The following is a 13,570-nucleotide window of genomic DNA, read 5'->3' on the forward strand; positions in this document are numbered from 1 at the left end:
CGTCATGGCGGCGGCGGGCGGGGCGCGTCTCGCACGCAGCGCGCCGGGCGGAGCGCTCGCCGCATTGTTTGCTTCGCTGGGGAGCGAGCGGGCGAGCAAGCCGGCCCTGGCGTCCGAGCAGCCCCGCGCCAGCGCCCCGCCGCCCCGCCGCTGCCGCCGCCGCCCGCCGCCCGCCGGCCGGGCTCCCGCGCCGGGCCTCCGCTCGGCCCCGCCGCCCGCGCGAGCCGCCGCCCGCGAGCCCGCGGCCGCCGCGCCGAGCCGGGCCGGGCCGCCGCCGCCAGGAGCCCGCGCCCAGAGCGGCGGCGGGCCGGGCCTGCGCGGCCGTTGGCGGAGGAGCCGCGGGCGCCATTAGCGCCGCCTCGGCCGCGCCGGCCCCCGCGCCCGCCGCCCGGCTCCCGCGGCCGCGGCCCCGAAGGTGAGTGCGCCGGGCGGGCCGAGGCCGGGGCCGGGGCCGGGGCCGCCGCCTCGCCCGCGGGCCGCCGCCGGCCTCTCGGTGCTGGGGCCGCCGCCATGTTTGGGGCCGCCGCGGCGACGCATTGTCCGCGGGCGGCGGGGCCGGGGGAGGCCGCGGTGTGGGGGCGGCGGCGGGGAGGCCGGGGCCGGCGGGCGGGAGGCCGGCCTGGCGAGGCGGGGAGCGAGGGCGGCCCGGAGGCCCGGGAGGGAGGCCCGGGAGGGAGGCCGGGGGGCCGGGGAGGGAGGCCGGGCGGCTTGGGAGCTCGACAGGGAGGGAGGCGAGGCCGGCGGGCGGGAGGCTGGACGGCGAGGGAGGCCGGCCGGGTTGAGAGGCCGGGGGGCCGGCGGGGAGGTCCGTCTGGCGAGGCGGGGAGGCCTGGGGTCCGGTCGGAAGGCTGCAAGGCCAGGGAGTGAGGGCGGGCCGGGTTGAGAGGCTGAGCGGCCGGCAGGGAGGGAGGCCGACGGGGAGGCCCGGAGGTCCGGTCGGGAGGCTGCGAGGCCTGGGTGGGAGGCTGGGCCGGGGAGGGAGCCCCGGCGGCTTGGGAGCTCGGGAGGCGAGGCCGGCGGGCGGGAGGCTGGACGGGGAGGGAGGCCGGGCTGTGGAGGCGCCGGGGCCACCCTGCCCGCCGCGCCTCCTGCCCGGCCGCCCGGCGAGGTGGGGGCGGGCCCGGGGGCTCGGCTTCCCCGGCCGAGCGTTTGCCCGAGGGTCGCGTTATGTAACGGACGCGCTGGGCTTGTAGAGCCCGGACGGGAAACTTCCTGTTCCAGGGCCGCGCGGACCCGGGCGGCCGCCCCCTCCCGCGCCCGCTGCGGGCGGCCTCCGGGCCCCCAGGAAGAAGTGACCTGGTTGTAATTTACGGGGCACGCGCTGCAGGCGGGCCCCGCTGGAGGAGCCGCCCACTGCCGGAGAAGGGTCGCGGGGGCGGCGCTGCGTGCCGCCCCTGCGCGAGGGTGTTCGTGGCTTTCCTAGGGCCAGGCGGGAAAGGCGGTGTTGGAAGGTGAAGCGGCCCTGGGTGCCGCGTTCCTCTCTTGTGGCCACACGGTTTTTCAAGGGGCATTTATCAGAAGGGTCTGGAGGGGCTGCCGATAGTCTCCACGTGGGAACCTTTGTCCTGCAGGGGAGCTCCAGGTGGACGGAGGTTGGAGGTTTGGAGCCTGGGGTGTAGGGGAATGGTGGGCTGGTGAGGTGGTCTGCAGAGTGACCAGCGCCTTTTGTCCCTGTCACCATCGAGCTTTCAAATTCCAGAGCTGCCGTGACCAGTAACTGTTGTCTTTCTTATAGCAAGTGGCCACATACAAAGCCTCAGTCACTTCAGGAGCATGTGGGTTTTGAAGAGCCGGTTATGGTTAGTGCTCTTGGTACTGTGTTCTGGAGGAGAAAATTACACGTTTGCCTTTCGTCTGCTGAGTAACCAGCTGTGGCTTCTGCCCCACCCCAGAGGACCCCTGAGGCTGCACTGGGGGCCCTCCGCAGGCTGTGGCGCTGACAACAGGGGGACTTGCCCCTCCCGCAGAAGCGCTGGCAGGGCCAGGGCAGCTGGGGCGCAGCTTGGCTGACTGCACCCCAGGAATCCAGGGCTGTGGGCCCCTGGGACGTGAAGATGCAGATGGGTTAGGGTTGGTTTGCCCGTGGTGGCTCTCAGGCTCCCCTTTGTAGGGCATTCTTGTCAGATTTCACATAAACATTTCTGTTTGACAAAAGAGAAGGAAAACCACAGTCAGAAGGACCTGTCTCAAGGAATGCATTTCGGGTCTGCTGCGATTTCCTCTCAGGTGTGACAGTGCAGGCCGCCGATGGGGGCTTTTCCTGGCCGACTCCCCAGGGCCTTGTCCAGCGGGGGCCTTGTCCAGCAGGGGGCCTTGTCCAGCGGGGGCCTTGTCCAGCGGGGGGCCTTGTCCAGCGGGGCCTTGTCCAGCGGGGGCCTTGTCCAGCGGGGCCTTGTCCAGCGGGGGGCCTTGTCCAGCGGGGGCCTTGGGCTCCACCTGGCATGTGTGTCAGCCAGTCTCATCAGCATCACTCTGCTTCCTGTCTGGCGTGTGGTGGTTTGGAGTGGGGAGAGGGCATTGTCATCAGTTCCTAAGGTGTCACCCTGCTTGGCGGGTGGTGGGCCAGAGTCAGGGATCATCAGGAGAGGGAGACTGGAAGTAGAACTTGCTGGTGGCCGATGGCGGATGTCTGACAAGAGCAAGTGCTTGAAAGTCTCCATGGCCAAGGCTTAAGTCGCCTGAGCCTGTGCTGCCCCCGGTAGAGGGGAGGAGCACTCTGGGTGGCGAGGGGGTCTCCGGGTTGCCCTCGCTGTGACGGGATGATGGCCCAGCACTGTGGTCAAGCCAGCAGCCGAGAAGGCCCCCAAGGGGCAGGCAGGTGGCTGGCATGCGGTGGCCACGTCTGAGGCCCTGCAGAGGCTGGGTGGGGTGTCCTGGGGTGAAGCCTCCCCAGGCCAGTATGAGGCTGCCCTCTTGGGTCCCGGCGCGGCCGATGGCCTGTGCCTCAACACGGTTGTGGAGGGTGTGTTCATGGAGACAGCGATGGGCTGAGGGCTCTCTCCTGGGTAGTAGCGGGGGTCAGACAGTGGCCAGAGCCTGCAGGAGTGCAGCTCTGTGCACGTACTGTCTTGGGCTTGGGACTGCGACCCCAGCTCGCAAGGGGTGTGGATCCAGGGTGACCAGTGAGCAGTGGGCGTCAGCATTCTGGAAGGGCTCGTCCCCGTGTGTGCCTCTGGGGGCCCTCCTGACTGCCTGCCTTCTCCTCTGGTCCTGGGAGGCCTTGGCGGGGGGCAGTGGCTGTAGGCGGTTGTTGTCATACCTTCATGAGTCCCAGATGTGTGATTTTGGAAGCCTTGGGCGGGTTAGCTGGGACGTCTGCTTGGATTTAGTGCCAGTTGGTTAGTTCTACCCACGTGTGCTTGGTGGTTTTCGCCTCTCCTGTCTTCTGCGTGGCGCTCACGTGTTGTCTTGTCTGTTTCAGGGAGTCAGTGCCAAATGAGGAGGAAAGGCCGAGGTCATCGCGCTGCAGCGAGGCACACTTCCTCCCCCGGCAGCACCAAGCACTCCCCCACGCGAGAGACCCTGACCTACGCGCAAGCCCAGAGGATGGTGGAGATCGAGATCGAGGGGCGCCTGCACAGGATCAGCATCTTCGACCCCCTGGAGATCATCCTGGAAGATGACCTCACGGCCCAGGAGATGAGTGAGTGCAACAGCAACAAGGAGAACAGCGAGCGGCCGCCCGTGTGCTTGAGAACTAAGCGGCACAAGAACAACCGGGTCAAGAAGAAAGGCGACGCCCCGCCCAGCACCCACGGCGCGCCCGCCTCCGCCAGCACCCTCCCCGAGCCCAAGGTGCGGGTGGTGGAGTACAGCCCCCCGTCAGCACCACGGCGGCCCCCTGTGTACTACAAGTTCGTGGAGAAGTCAGCCGAGGAGCTGGACAACGAGGTGGAGTACGACATGGACGAGGAGGACTACGCCTGGCTGGAGATTGTCAACGAGAAGCGCAGGGGCGACTGCGTGTCAGCCGTGTCGCAGAGCGTGTTCGAGTTCCTCATGGACCGCTTCGAGAAGGCCTCACACTGCGAGAAGCAGAAGCAGGGGGAGCAGCAGTGCCTGATCGATGAGGACGCGGTGTGCTGCGTGTGCATGGACGGCGAGTGCCAGAACAGCAACGCCATCCTCTTCTGCGACATGTGCAACCTGGCCGTGCACCAGGAGTGCTACGGCGTGCCCTACATCCCCGAGGGCCAGTGGCTCTGCCGCCACTGCCTGCAGTCCCGGGCCCGGCCGGCCGACTGCGTGCTCTGCCCCAACAAGGGCGGCGCCTTCAAGAAGACGGACGACGACCGCTGGGGCCACGTGGTGTGCGCCCTGTGGATCCCTGAGGTGGGCTTCGCCAACACCGTGTTCATCGAGCCCATCGACGGCGTGCGGAACATCCCCCCCGCGCGCTGGAAGCTGACCTGCTACCTCTGCAAGCAGAAGGGCGTGGGCGCCTGCATCCAGTGCCACAAAGCCAACTGCTACACCGCCTTCCACGTGACGTGCGCCCAGCGCGCCGGCCTCTACATGAAGATGGAGCCCGTGCGGGAGCTGGCCGGCGGCGCCGCCACCTTCTCCGTCAGGAAGACCGCTTACTGTGACGTCCACACGCCCCCCGGCTGCACCCGCAGGCCTCTGAACATTTACGGGGACGTGGAGATGAAAAACGGCGTCTGTCGGAAGGAGAGTTCGGTCAAAGCGGTCAGGTCCACGTCCAAGGTCAGGAAGAAAGCCAAGAAGGCCAAGAAGACGGCCCGGGAGCCCTGCACGGCCCTGCCGCCCGTGTGCGCGCCCTACATCCCCCCGCAGAGGTGAGCGCTGCGAGGGGGCGCAGGGTCTGTGCAGGCCCACCACCTGCTGTCTGCCCGGCCCTGACGGCTCCTCTGACGGGGACCTTGTTCCCGCTGCACTTGGCGGGAGCGTGGCTGTTGTCAGAGACTCGGGTCTGAGGCCGGGATGTGTGTGCATCTGGTCTCCTCGAAGCCTGGGGCCGAGCTCACCCAGCCGCAGCCCCGCCTCGGGTGCCCAGGATTCGCTGCCCTCTCTGCCTTCCTCACCGTGCTCGCGGCAGCGTTTGGGGATCTTGGGACTGAAAAAACACATGCATTTATTATCTGGCTGTATCGGGTCTTAACTGCGGCGCACGGGATCCTCTGTGGCGTGTGGCCCCGAGCGTGCGGGCTCCGTTGCCCTGCAGCATGTGGGGGTCCAGGTCCCCAACCAGCAACGGATCCCTTGTTCCTTGCGTTGGGAGGCGGACTTCCACCCACTGGATCACCAGGGAGTCCCCTTGTGGGATGTTTAATTTGCTGAACTTAGGCAGTGTGGCCGGGTGAGGCAGACACGGTGGAGATGAGAGTGGGGCTGACAGGGACCCTGGCGGGAGATTCTGGCTTCCTTCCTGTCGGGGCACGGGCTGTCTGGTTTCCCAACCGTTTCTCTCAGATGATCGTTGCCTGGTCAGCGTGGGGTTCTCTTTCTAGAGTGGTCCCGGTGGTGGGTCAGGATCCCGCCGGCCACCCCCATCTCTAAACTCTCCGCCTTCTGCTTGTCACTCTTGCTACTGACTTCCTGTTTTTATTTCATTGGATTTAAAAATGCTCTTGCTGGGAACACCAGGTAAGTGGCTTGGGGAATTTCTTGGCAGACTTGTGAGCGCCGTGTGGTTAGGGAAAGACTTAAACACGGGCTCTGGTGTTGGGGCCTGGGGCCCGGGGCCTCCCCTCAGCGGCAGAAAGGCAGGGAGAGCGGCTCGGGGCTGCGGCAGGGCGGCCGGTGTGGGCGCCGCCTCGGAAGTCCTGCCTTGGGCTGGAGGAGCAGGCACTTCCTGGGTGTTTGTTACAAGCGTCCAAGAGGAGAAAAGTACGGAGATAACAGTAAATTCAGACAGTGAATAGAAAGCACTTCTCATTCCTCTTATCTGGAGAAGACTTCTGGTAAAACCGAGTGTCTCTTTGCAAATAAGTCGGTCTGACTTTTAAGAGAGTTTCACTTGCATTTGGAGAAGGAAAAGGCAACCCACTTCAGTACCCTTGCCTGGAAAATCCCGTGGACGGAGGAGCCTGGTATTCAGGAATCCATGGGGTTGCAGAAAGACAGGACTGAGTGAATTCTCTTTGACTTCACTTGCGTTTCTACCCGAGGGTTGGAAAGTATAGGATTTGTATCAACAAGTTTTGTTTAAGACCCCAAAGTTTTCAGGTTTACTAAAATCAAAGTAAATAAAAGTTGTGACTTTATAAATTGAGAAGCCAGGAGCCAAGGTGCTGCCCTCTGTCCAGTCCCACGTGGTGCCCACTGCCCGTCTGTCCGTCCGCCCGAGGGGCAGGCACGCGGCTGGGAAGCGCGGGCTCCTGGGGTCGGAGGTGCCGCCTGATGGGGCCCGAGCGGAGGAGCGACAGGCCCTTGCGCTGCCCCCCCGGCTCAGGGCGGAGGTCAGCGATGCACCTGGGCGGGTGTGTGTGGCCGTGGGCCTCACCGTCGCTGTTGCCCCGCGTGTCCAGAGACCCTGACGTCAGACCAGCGTGTAGGGTGTTGGGGCGGCTGGGAGGCCCAAGCTCACGACCACTGCTCTCTTCCTGAAGCTGTGGTCCGCGGTGCGGCCTTAGGATGCAGGCCCCAGAGGCGGTCAGTGGGGGTGTGACCCCGCGCTCTCCACAGCCGCAGGACGGAGCTGCCGCCAGGACGGCGTTCAGAGCTGGCTCAGGCGCCGGCTGCACGAGGGGCTCTGAGGTCTCAGAAGAGGAGGGGCCGCTCACTCGGCTGAGGGGAGGGTCAGCTGTGCGGAGGCTGGGGTGGTGGCAGGGACTGTGAGTGCTTCCGTAGTTTGCGTGGTTTAAAGAGTTGTTTGCAAATGAAAAAGATAGTTCAGACACACTAATTTTGAGACCATCATCTGTTCTCAACAAGAGGCAGATGGTTTAGCTTTTCTCATCTTGCAGCATGTTTACACTACAAAGGTTGGTTTTTTTGTGTCTAGTAACAGACCCCAGAACAGAGGTGTGGGTGCCCTGAGCATGTGCTCCCTCCTGTCCGAGGGCCCCAGGCCCGCGGTCAGGCTAGCTGGCTGTGCGGGCTCAGCCCTGCGGCTGCTCCGTGCACAACCAGGCATGGCATTGGCTCTTTCGGGAACGCCGAGCGCTGCCCTGGGTGGCCCTCGTGGCCTCCCGGTCCTGTTGCCGTGAGGGCCCAGCCTGCAGCAAGTGCAGGAGCTGTGCCCGTCTGCCCGCCTGTCCCCTCCCTCTCCTGCTCTTCAGTTAGGGTGACTTTCTCCCCGATGGAGAAGCGACACGTTTGAAGTTGGGGAAGACCCGCAAGGTCAGGTCGGAAGGAGAGAGAGCGGTCGCTCGCCCTCCTCTCTCCCGCCTGAGCTGGCGCCGCCCTTCTCCTGGTGAAGCGGCCCTTGTCCTTGGGTGGCCGCTGTTCTCCTTGGAGCCTCTGTTTCCTCGTTCGCTTTCTCTGCCTTGTGTGCGAGGGCAAAGGGCGGTAGAGGCAGTCGCGGCAGGGCACAGGCTCTGAGAAGGGGTGTGTGGAATTGGAGCTTCTGGGTCTCTGGGGTCATTGGCTGAGTGAAGCTCCCGCGGAGCTGCAGGCCGTCTGCGCTGTGGGTGCTGTGGGTGCTGCTCTGGGCGTGGGGAGGGGCACGGCTGGCCCATGTGGCCGCCCGGGCGGTTCACGCACTGGTGCTCACCGTGGACGCTGCCTCCCGAGCCCTGACAGGGCCCTTGCCAGGGAGGGGGCTCGGGTCTCATCCCTGCGAAGACGAGGCTGAAACCCCAGGGCGGCCGGCTGGACGGTGGGGGCTCGGGTCGCTGGGCTCACGCGCTTAATGCTTGTTGAATGTAGCAGCGAGGAGTCTGGGCTTTAGTCTTGCCTGCCTTCTTTTCTGGCAGCTAGTTTTACTATGATTCCTGAAGTTCTGATGGGCTGTGGCCTGGGGAAATGGGGGAGCCTCGTGGCCCCCGCAGGTGGGAGCACAGCTCTGGGTGCCCCACGCGTGTGGGTGTCGCAGGCAGCCCCCCAGTGGGTCCTTGGGGAGGGGCTGTTGACGGAGCCCAGGTCAGGAGTGCAGGTTGAACCGTGGCCATGGTGCGGGAGCCGGCTGCGCGTCGCCCCTGCCCCACTGGGCGAGTGCACGGCTGGGGGACCGCGCCACGTGGGGCCACGTGTCCGTGCTGACCCTCCCGTGGCTTCGCTGGTTTCCCTGTACTTGAATTTGGGGTGGGGTGTGGGGGCTGGCGGCCAGCTCCAGGCTTTGCCCCCGAGGGCCTTCGGGGGTGGGGTGGGGTCTGGGCACGGGCCAGCCCCTGGGCACTGTGAGTCAGTGAAGCCCAGTGTGGGGCGCCTGGCGCCTCACGGCGGCTGTGGCGCATCTTGGGCGTCTCTGAGCGCCTCCCGCGGGCTCCCGTGTGTCTGAGGCTGAAGCAAGCGCCGAGCGGGGTGCAGCGGGGCGCGTCCCGTGTCCCTCGGGCGTGCGGACCTCCGGTGGGCTGGGCATCCTGGAGGCGCAGAGGGGGCCCGGCCCCTAGGGCGTCTGCCGAGGACTGGGGTCTGGCAGTCCCTGCTCACGGCCTCCGTGTCTGCTTTGCGGGGGGGGGGGGGGGGGGGGGGGCAGGCACACGGGGGCGTTTTCCTCCGTGCTGCGCTTGGGGTCGCTGCCTGGAGTGGCCCGTGGGGCGGGCCCGGCGCATGTGGAGAGCGGCCTCGGCATCCCGCCGCGCCTCGTCCTGTATTAGTTTCGAGTTTTTCTCTGAGATAACTTCAGATTTATAAAAGCTTGCAGAAGTAGGGGGAGAGACGTCTCCCCTCACCCCCTTAGCCAGAGGGCCCTCTCGCTGACGGCTCACCCGTGTGCTGTCCCGGGGGCAGACCATGTGCCCCTGGGCACCGCCCAGGCGGGGGCTGGCCTCCCCGGGCGCCTTCTTGCCTGCGGCCGGGAGTCCCGCTTTGCCTCCCCGGATCAGAGTCGCCCTTAGACTGCCTGTGCCTCCCTGTGAGGGCTGAAGGGCGTGCCCACCCCATGGGGTTCTCTTCTCCTCTCAGCGCCATGGAGGGAGGTGCGGTTTTCGGAGGGTCTGCCCAGCGGGCCTGGGTGCTGAGGTGGGCATCTGGGGGTGTCAGCGCTGGTGGGGTTTCTCAGGAAAGGGGGCTCTGACCAGCTGGCGGTCACGCGCCTGCTCGGGCTGTGAGGGGCGGCGCCCGGGGCAGGCAGCTGCCTGGCTGGGGGGTGGGGGGTCCCGCCGGGAGGCGCGCACAGGCTTCTGGGGCTCCTGGCCGTGATCTGTGCCGTCGGGCAGGGGGCGCCCCAGGAACCAGCAAGGCCCAGAGCTGCGGCCCTCCAGAGGCTGACTCTGGGCTTTTTGGGTCTGGTGGGGGCTTCTCTCGCGTCCCCTGATCTCCATCTGAGCTGTTCTGAAAGTGCAGGGCCTGTTGTGGAGTTGCAGCTGGCTGGGAAGGGAAGGTGGCCCTGCTCCCTGAGATGCCGGCGGGGCAGCCTGGGCCCTGCTCCCGCGTCTGTGTGTGTGAGGAGGCATGGTGTGTTTAAAAAACCAAGTAATGAATCTGGCTGCACAGGCTCTGCAATTGCGGCATTTGGGCTCGTGATTGCGGCCTGAGGGGTCCTTGACCTCGGTCCCCGCGTGTGGAGTCTCAGCCAACGGACTGCCGGAAAGTCCCAGGGGATGGCTTTTAATGCTGTTTTCCATGACTTTAATATAGAAAGTTAAAAAATAAAAGAGGCACTGACAGGGATTTATCAAATGTAGCAAAAAACGGTGACTGACTCTTGTTCCTGAGGCGCCTCCAGGCCCACCAGCCCGGCCGCGCTCGCAGCAGCCGCTTGGAGTGGATGGGGCTGGGTCCCTCTCAGGCCTGCCTTTCCGTTCTTCCTGCCGGGGTGGGCTGCTCTCCTGCTGCGGGCATGGGCAGGCCTTGAGTGCAGCCCTCTGACCGCAGGCCCCTGGCGCAGGCCTGGGCCTTGTCAGCAGGGCGGTCTCCGTGCCCCGGGGTCCTGGGTCTCTCCCCGGTTTGGCCTGTGGGTGGCAGGCAGTCTGCTGGTGCTCAGTGCACGTCTCCCCTCGGTGTCCCTGCTCTTTACATCTTTAAAAGCCCTAGTCAAGGCTGGACGTTTGTGAGGCCGGAAGCGCCACCCCCATACCCCAGCTTCGGGAGCACTGGGCTGGCCCCCTCGCCCGCTCCTTTTTGGGTCACTTGGAGCACACCCCAGTCCTGGACGTCCCCCGGCAGCACAGCTAACGGCACGCTTCAGAGCCTCGCCGTGCCTGGGCCGTGCCTGCGGCCCTGGAGTGGGTGTGTCTGGATAGCTGTGTCTGTCTGGTCTGAGGACGCGGCGTCTGACCCTGTGGTCCTCAGCCCACACACCTGTCCTTCCCGCTGGCGGGCAGGGCCGTCACTGGCCTGTCCCTGCACCCCTGACCTGGAGACCACTCTGTGGGCCCCCCATCCCCGAGATGTGTGTCTCCTCCTGGAAACCTGGCTCCATGCCTGCCTTCAGCCTGACCCGGGCATGGCCCACCTTTTGCTCACTACGACCTCTCCAGTGTTTGTTGAAAGTTCACGGTTTTCTCCATAAAAATGTCCATGGAAATCTTAGTCTTAGAAATAGTGTTCTCTCAACTCGGCATGTCTGGGTGTTGGTGTAGATCCAGGGTTTTACGTTGGTGTTGCGCATTGCAGGTTCCCTTAGGTTGTCTGGACATTGTGTGTGAGGGGACGGTTTGGGCGGACTTTCCCTCCTTCGGGTTTTCCTGTCTTTTTTTTGCTAGCCCGAGTGGGTTTGACAGGCGAGAGCGGGCAGCCCCGCCACAGGGATCACCACCTGCTTTTAATGTGTATTTTTGATCTGTTTTATGGCTTGTATATGTCACATCTTACTTAACCATCCATTTCCTGAGGGCCTCGAGGTTTTCTTCTGAAAGCTTTGCAGCTATCCCTCCGCCCCTGCCCCCTGCCCCGCGGCCTTGGCACTGATGGGGCCTCTGGGGCCTGGACTGCTGGCCTCCCAGGTCAGGATGGCTCCGAGGCGAGGCACTGCAGCCTCGCCGTCCCTCATGCTCACGTGCCGGCGTCCACGGAACACCTCCTCCCCCAGAGACTCACACCCACCCGGCCCGGGGGCGTCTGTGCGGCCAGCCTGCGCGCTGTGCCCGCCTGCCTCCTGTGTGCCCCGGTCGTCCGTCAGGCTCTTGGGATTTCGGGTTGGTTTGGGGGTGACCTGCGTGTCCCTGTTTGTCCTTCTCACTGGCATCATCGTGGGCTGCCTCCACTTCTGGCCTTCCTGTCACTTGAGCGTGTCCCGTGACCGTCTTCCTTCATGGTTGGTGTGCCCACTTGTGTGGTGAGCCAGCCCTGGCAGGGGTCCTGGGGGGCTGCTCTCGAGGGGCACCTCCCAGGGAGCCAGGAGCGAGTCGCAGGGCGCGAGGGCCCCTTTTCTTGTCTTTTGTCGGGGGTCGCAGTCTGGTCTCCGCTGTGTGAGTGCTGCTTCTGGGACTTCGATCTCTAGACCACTGGCCTCCTGCACGTGGCCGTGGACCCCAGGCCCTGGCGTGTGTCTGTGCGCGTGGCGTCTGGCCTGACCCCACCGTCCCGCCTGGTCGGGACACTCACCCGGAGGACTGGACGCGTGTCCTCGCCTTCCCGCAGTCAGTGCACGGCTGGGTTGGCCCGATTTTCTTGTCTGATAGTGAACCTCCTGTGAAAAATGGGTTCCTTTTATTTCTTTTGAGGGTGGTAAGAAAACTTTTAAACGGTTCATTCAGTTTCTAGAGTAATTGTTAAAGGAATGTATTTCAGTTTTCTTATTTTTTTTCATAATTCAGATTTCGCCAGTTACATTTTTCTACAGGTTTGTTTGGCATCTTAGTTTTCATGATACTTTTTTTTTTTTAATTGAAGTATGGTTGATTGATTTAGAAAGTGTTAGTTTCTACTTCATTGGATGGACTCGTGCTGCAGCTCCAATACTTTGGCCACCTGATGCGAAGAGCTGACTCATTGGAAAAGACCCTGATGCTCGGAAAGATTGAGGGGAGGAGGAGAAGGGGGTGACAGAGGACGAGATGGTTGGATGGCATCACTGACTCAATGGACGTGAGTTTGAGCAAACGCCGGGAGACAGTGAAGGACGGGGAATCCTGGCTTGCTGCAGCAAGTCCATGGGGTCGCAGAGAGTCAGTGACTGGACAGTGGGAAATTTCTGGTGTGCTGCAGAGTGACACATTACACGGCTGTTTTTTTTTTCACATTCTTTTCCATTATGGTTCATTATGGGACATTGAATGTAATTCTCTATGCTGCATAGTAGCCGCTTGTTATTTATCTATTTTACATACAGTCCTGTGTATATATTAATCCCAAACTCCTGACTCATCTCTCCCCAACCCTGTCCCCTTTGGTCACTGTAAGTCTGGTCTCTAAGCCAAGCCTGTGAGTCTCTCTCTGTTTTGTACATAAGTTGATCTGTCTCATTTAGATTGCACGTATAAGCAATACAGTGTTTATCTTTGATTTAGTTCACTCAGCGTGACCGTCTCCAGGTCCATCTGTGTTGCTGCTGCTGCTGCTAAGTCGCTTCAGTCGTGTCCGACTCTGTGCGACCCCATAGACGGCAGCCCACCAGGCCCCGCCGTCCCTGGGATTCTCCACTGTGTCATTATTTCCTTATTTTAATGGCTGAGTGATATTCCCCCTCCCTCTCCCTCTCTCTCTCTCACACACACACCCCATCCCTGTTGCTACTGTGTCATTATTTCCTTCTTTTTTTGTGGCTGTCTCTCACACACCCCATCTTCTCTGCCATTCCTGTCGACCGGCATTGAGGTTGTCTCTGTGTCTTGGCTGTTGTGAACAGTGCTGTTTTAAAGGCACAAGGCTCGCTGTTAGTTGCTTTCTGCTCCCGTTTGCTTCTTTGCTAGTCTTTTCAGCTAACGCGGTTCTGGTTTTGCTGAGGTTTTCCCGCGCTCTTGTGCCCTGCCTCGTGTTCCTCCCTGGCAGCCTCAGTCGGTGTCGCACGCCGAGTCCGCCTTTTACTGGTGCCACCCTTCACCGCTGGGGGAGCCGAGCATGAGAGCACCCTCTGCGTGCGCTCCGTGTGTGGCGCTGCCTGCCTTTGCTGGTCCTGAGTCAGGTGGCATCGCGGGGCGAGGACAGGCCTCAGCAGAAGGGCGCCTGCTAGGTGCCCAGGACGGACACAGCCCCTCTGCAGAGGGGGGGCCCGGGGTCCCCAGCGCCTTCTGCTGGAGCCGTGGAGGGGCTGTGGGGATGCTCTGGCTGCCGCGGGAGCCGGCACTGTGTAACCGGGCGGGCCTGTGGACGCGCTGGGCTGGGGCTCGCTGTCTACCCGGGCCGCTGTGCCTGGGTGGAGCTGCCCCTCGCTGGGTTCCTCGGCCACCAGAAGAGGCCCCGGGCAGGGCCATCCTGAGCGGCACGTGGCCTTCGGCCCCGAGGCTCGAGCTGCAGCCGCTGCCTTAATGAGGAGGGGGTTGTGGGTCTGGACGCAGCAGAGCCGAGGGCGTCGGCACAGGTACATGTGAATCAGGAATCACACGCCTCAGGAGATGTCTTT

General features: G+C 63.6%; 1 protein-coding gene across 6 annotated transcripts in view; it reads left to right on the plus strand.

Annotated features, from left to right (window-relative positions):
• Window positions 1-270: 270 nt before the first annotated feature.
• BRD1 (bromodomain containing 1) overlaps window positions 271-13,570 on the plus strand; it is a 35,717-nt gene continuing 22,417 nt past the window's right edge. For 5 of the 6 annotated variants that reach the window (XR_008707342.1, XM_055560848.1, XM_055561015.1 and 2 more), the window contains exons 1-2: window positions 271-415; window positions 3,422-4,799. Coding sequence is in view for 5 of the 6 variants with exons in the window: in XM_055560848.1 (XP_055416823.1) it covers window positions 3,436-4,799 (1,364 nt within the window). In the remaining variant the exon portion in view is untranslated. Of the gene's footprint in view, window positions 416-1,133; window positions 2,227-3,421; window positions 4,800-13,570 lie in introns of those variants that run through there. The other variant, XM_055560934.1, reaches the window with a different exon arrangement.

The sequence above is a fragment of the Bubalus kerabau genome, chromosome 1, assembly GCF_029407905.1.
Source record: "Bubalus kerabau isolate K-KA32 ecotype Philippines breed swamp buffalo chromosome 1, PCC_UOA_SB_1v2, whole genome shotgun sequence".
NCBI lineage: Eukaryota > Metazoa > Chordata > Mammalia > Artiodactyla > Bovidae > Bubalus > Bubalus kerabau.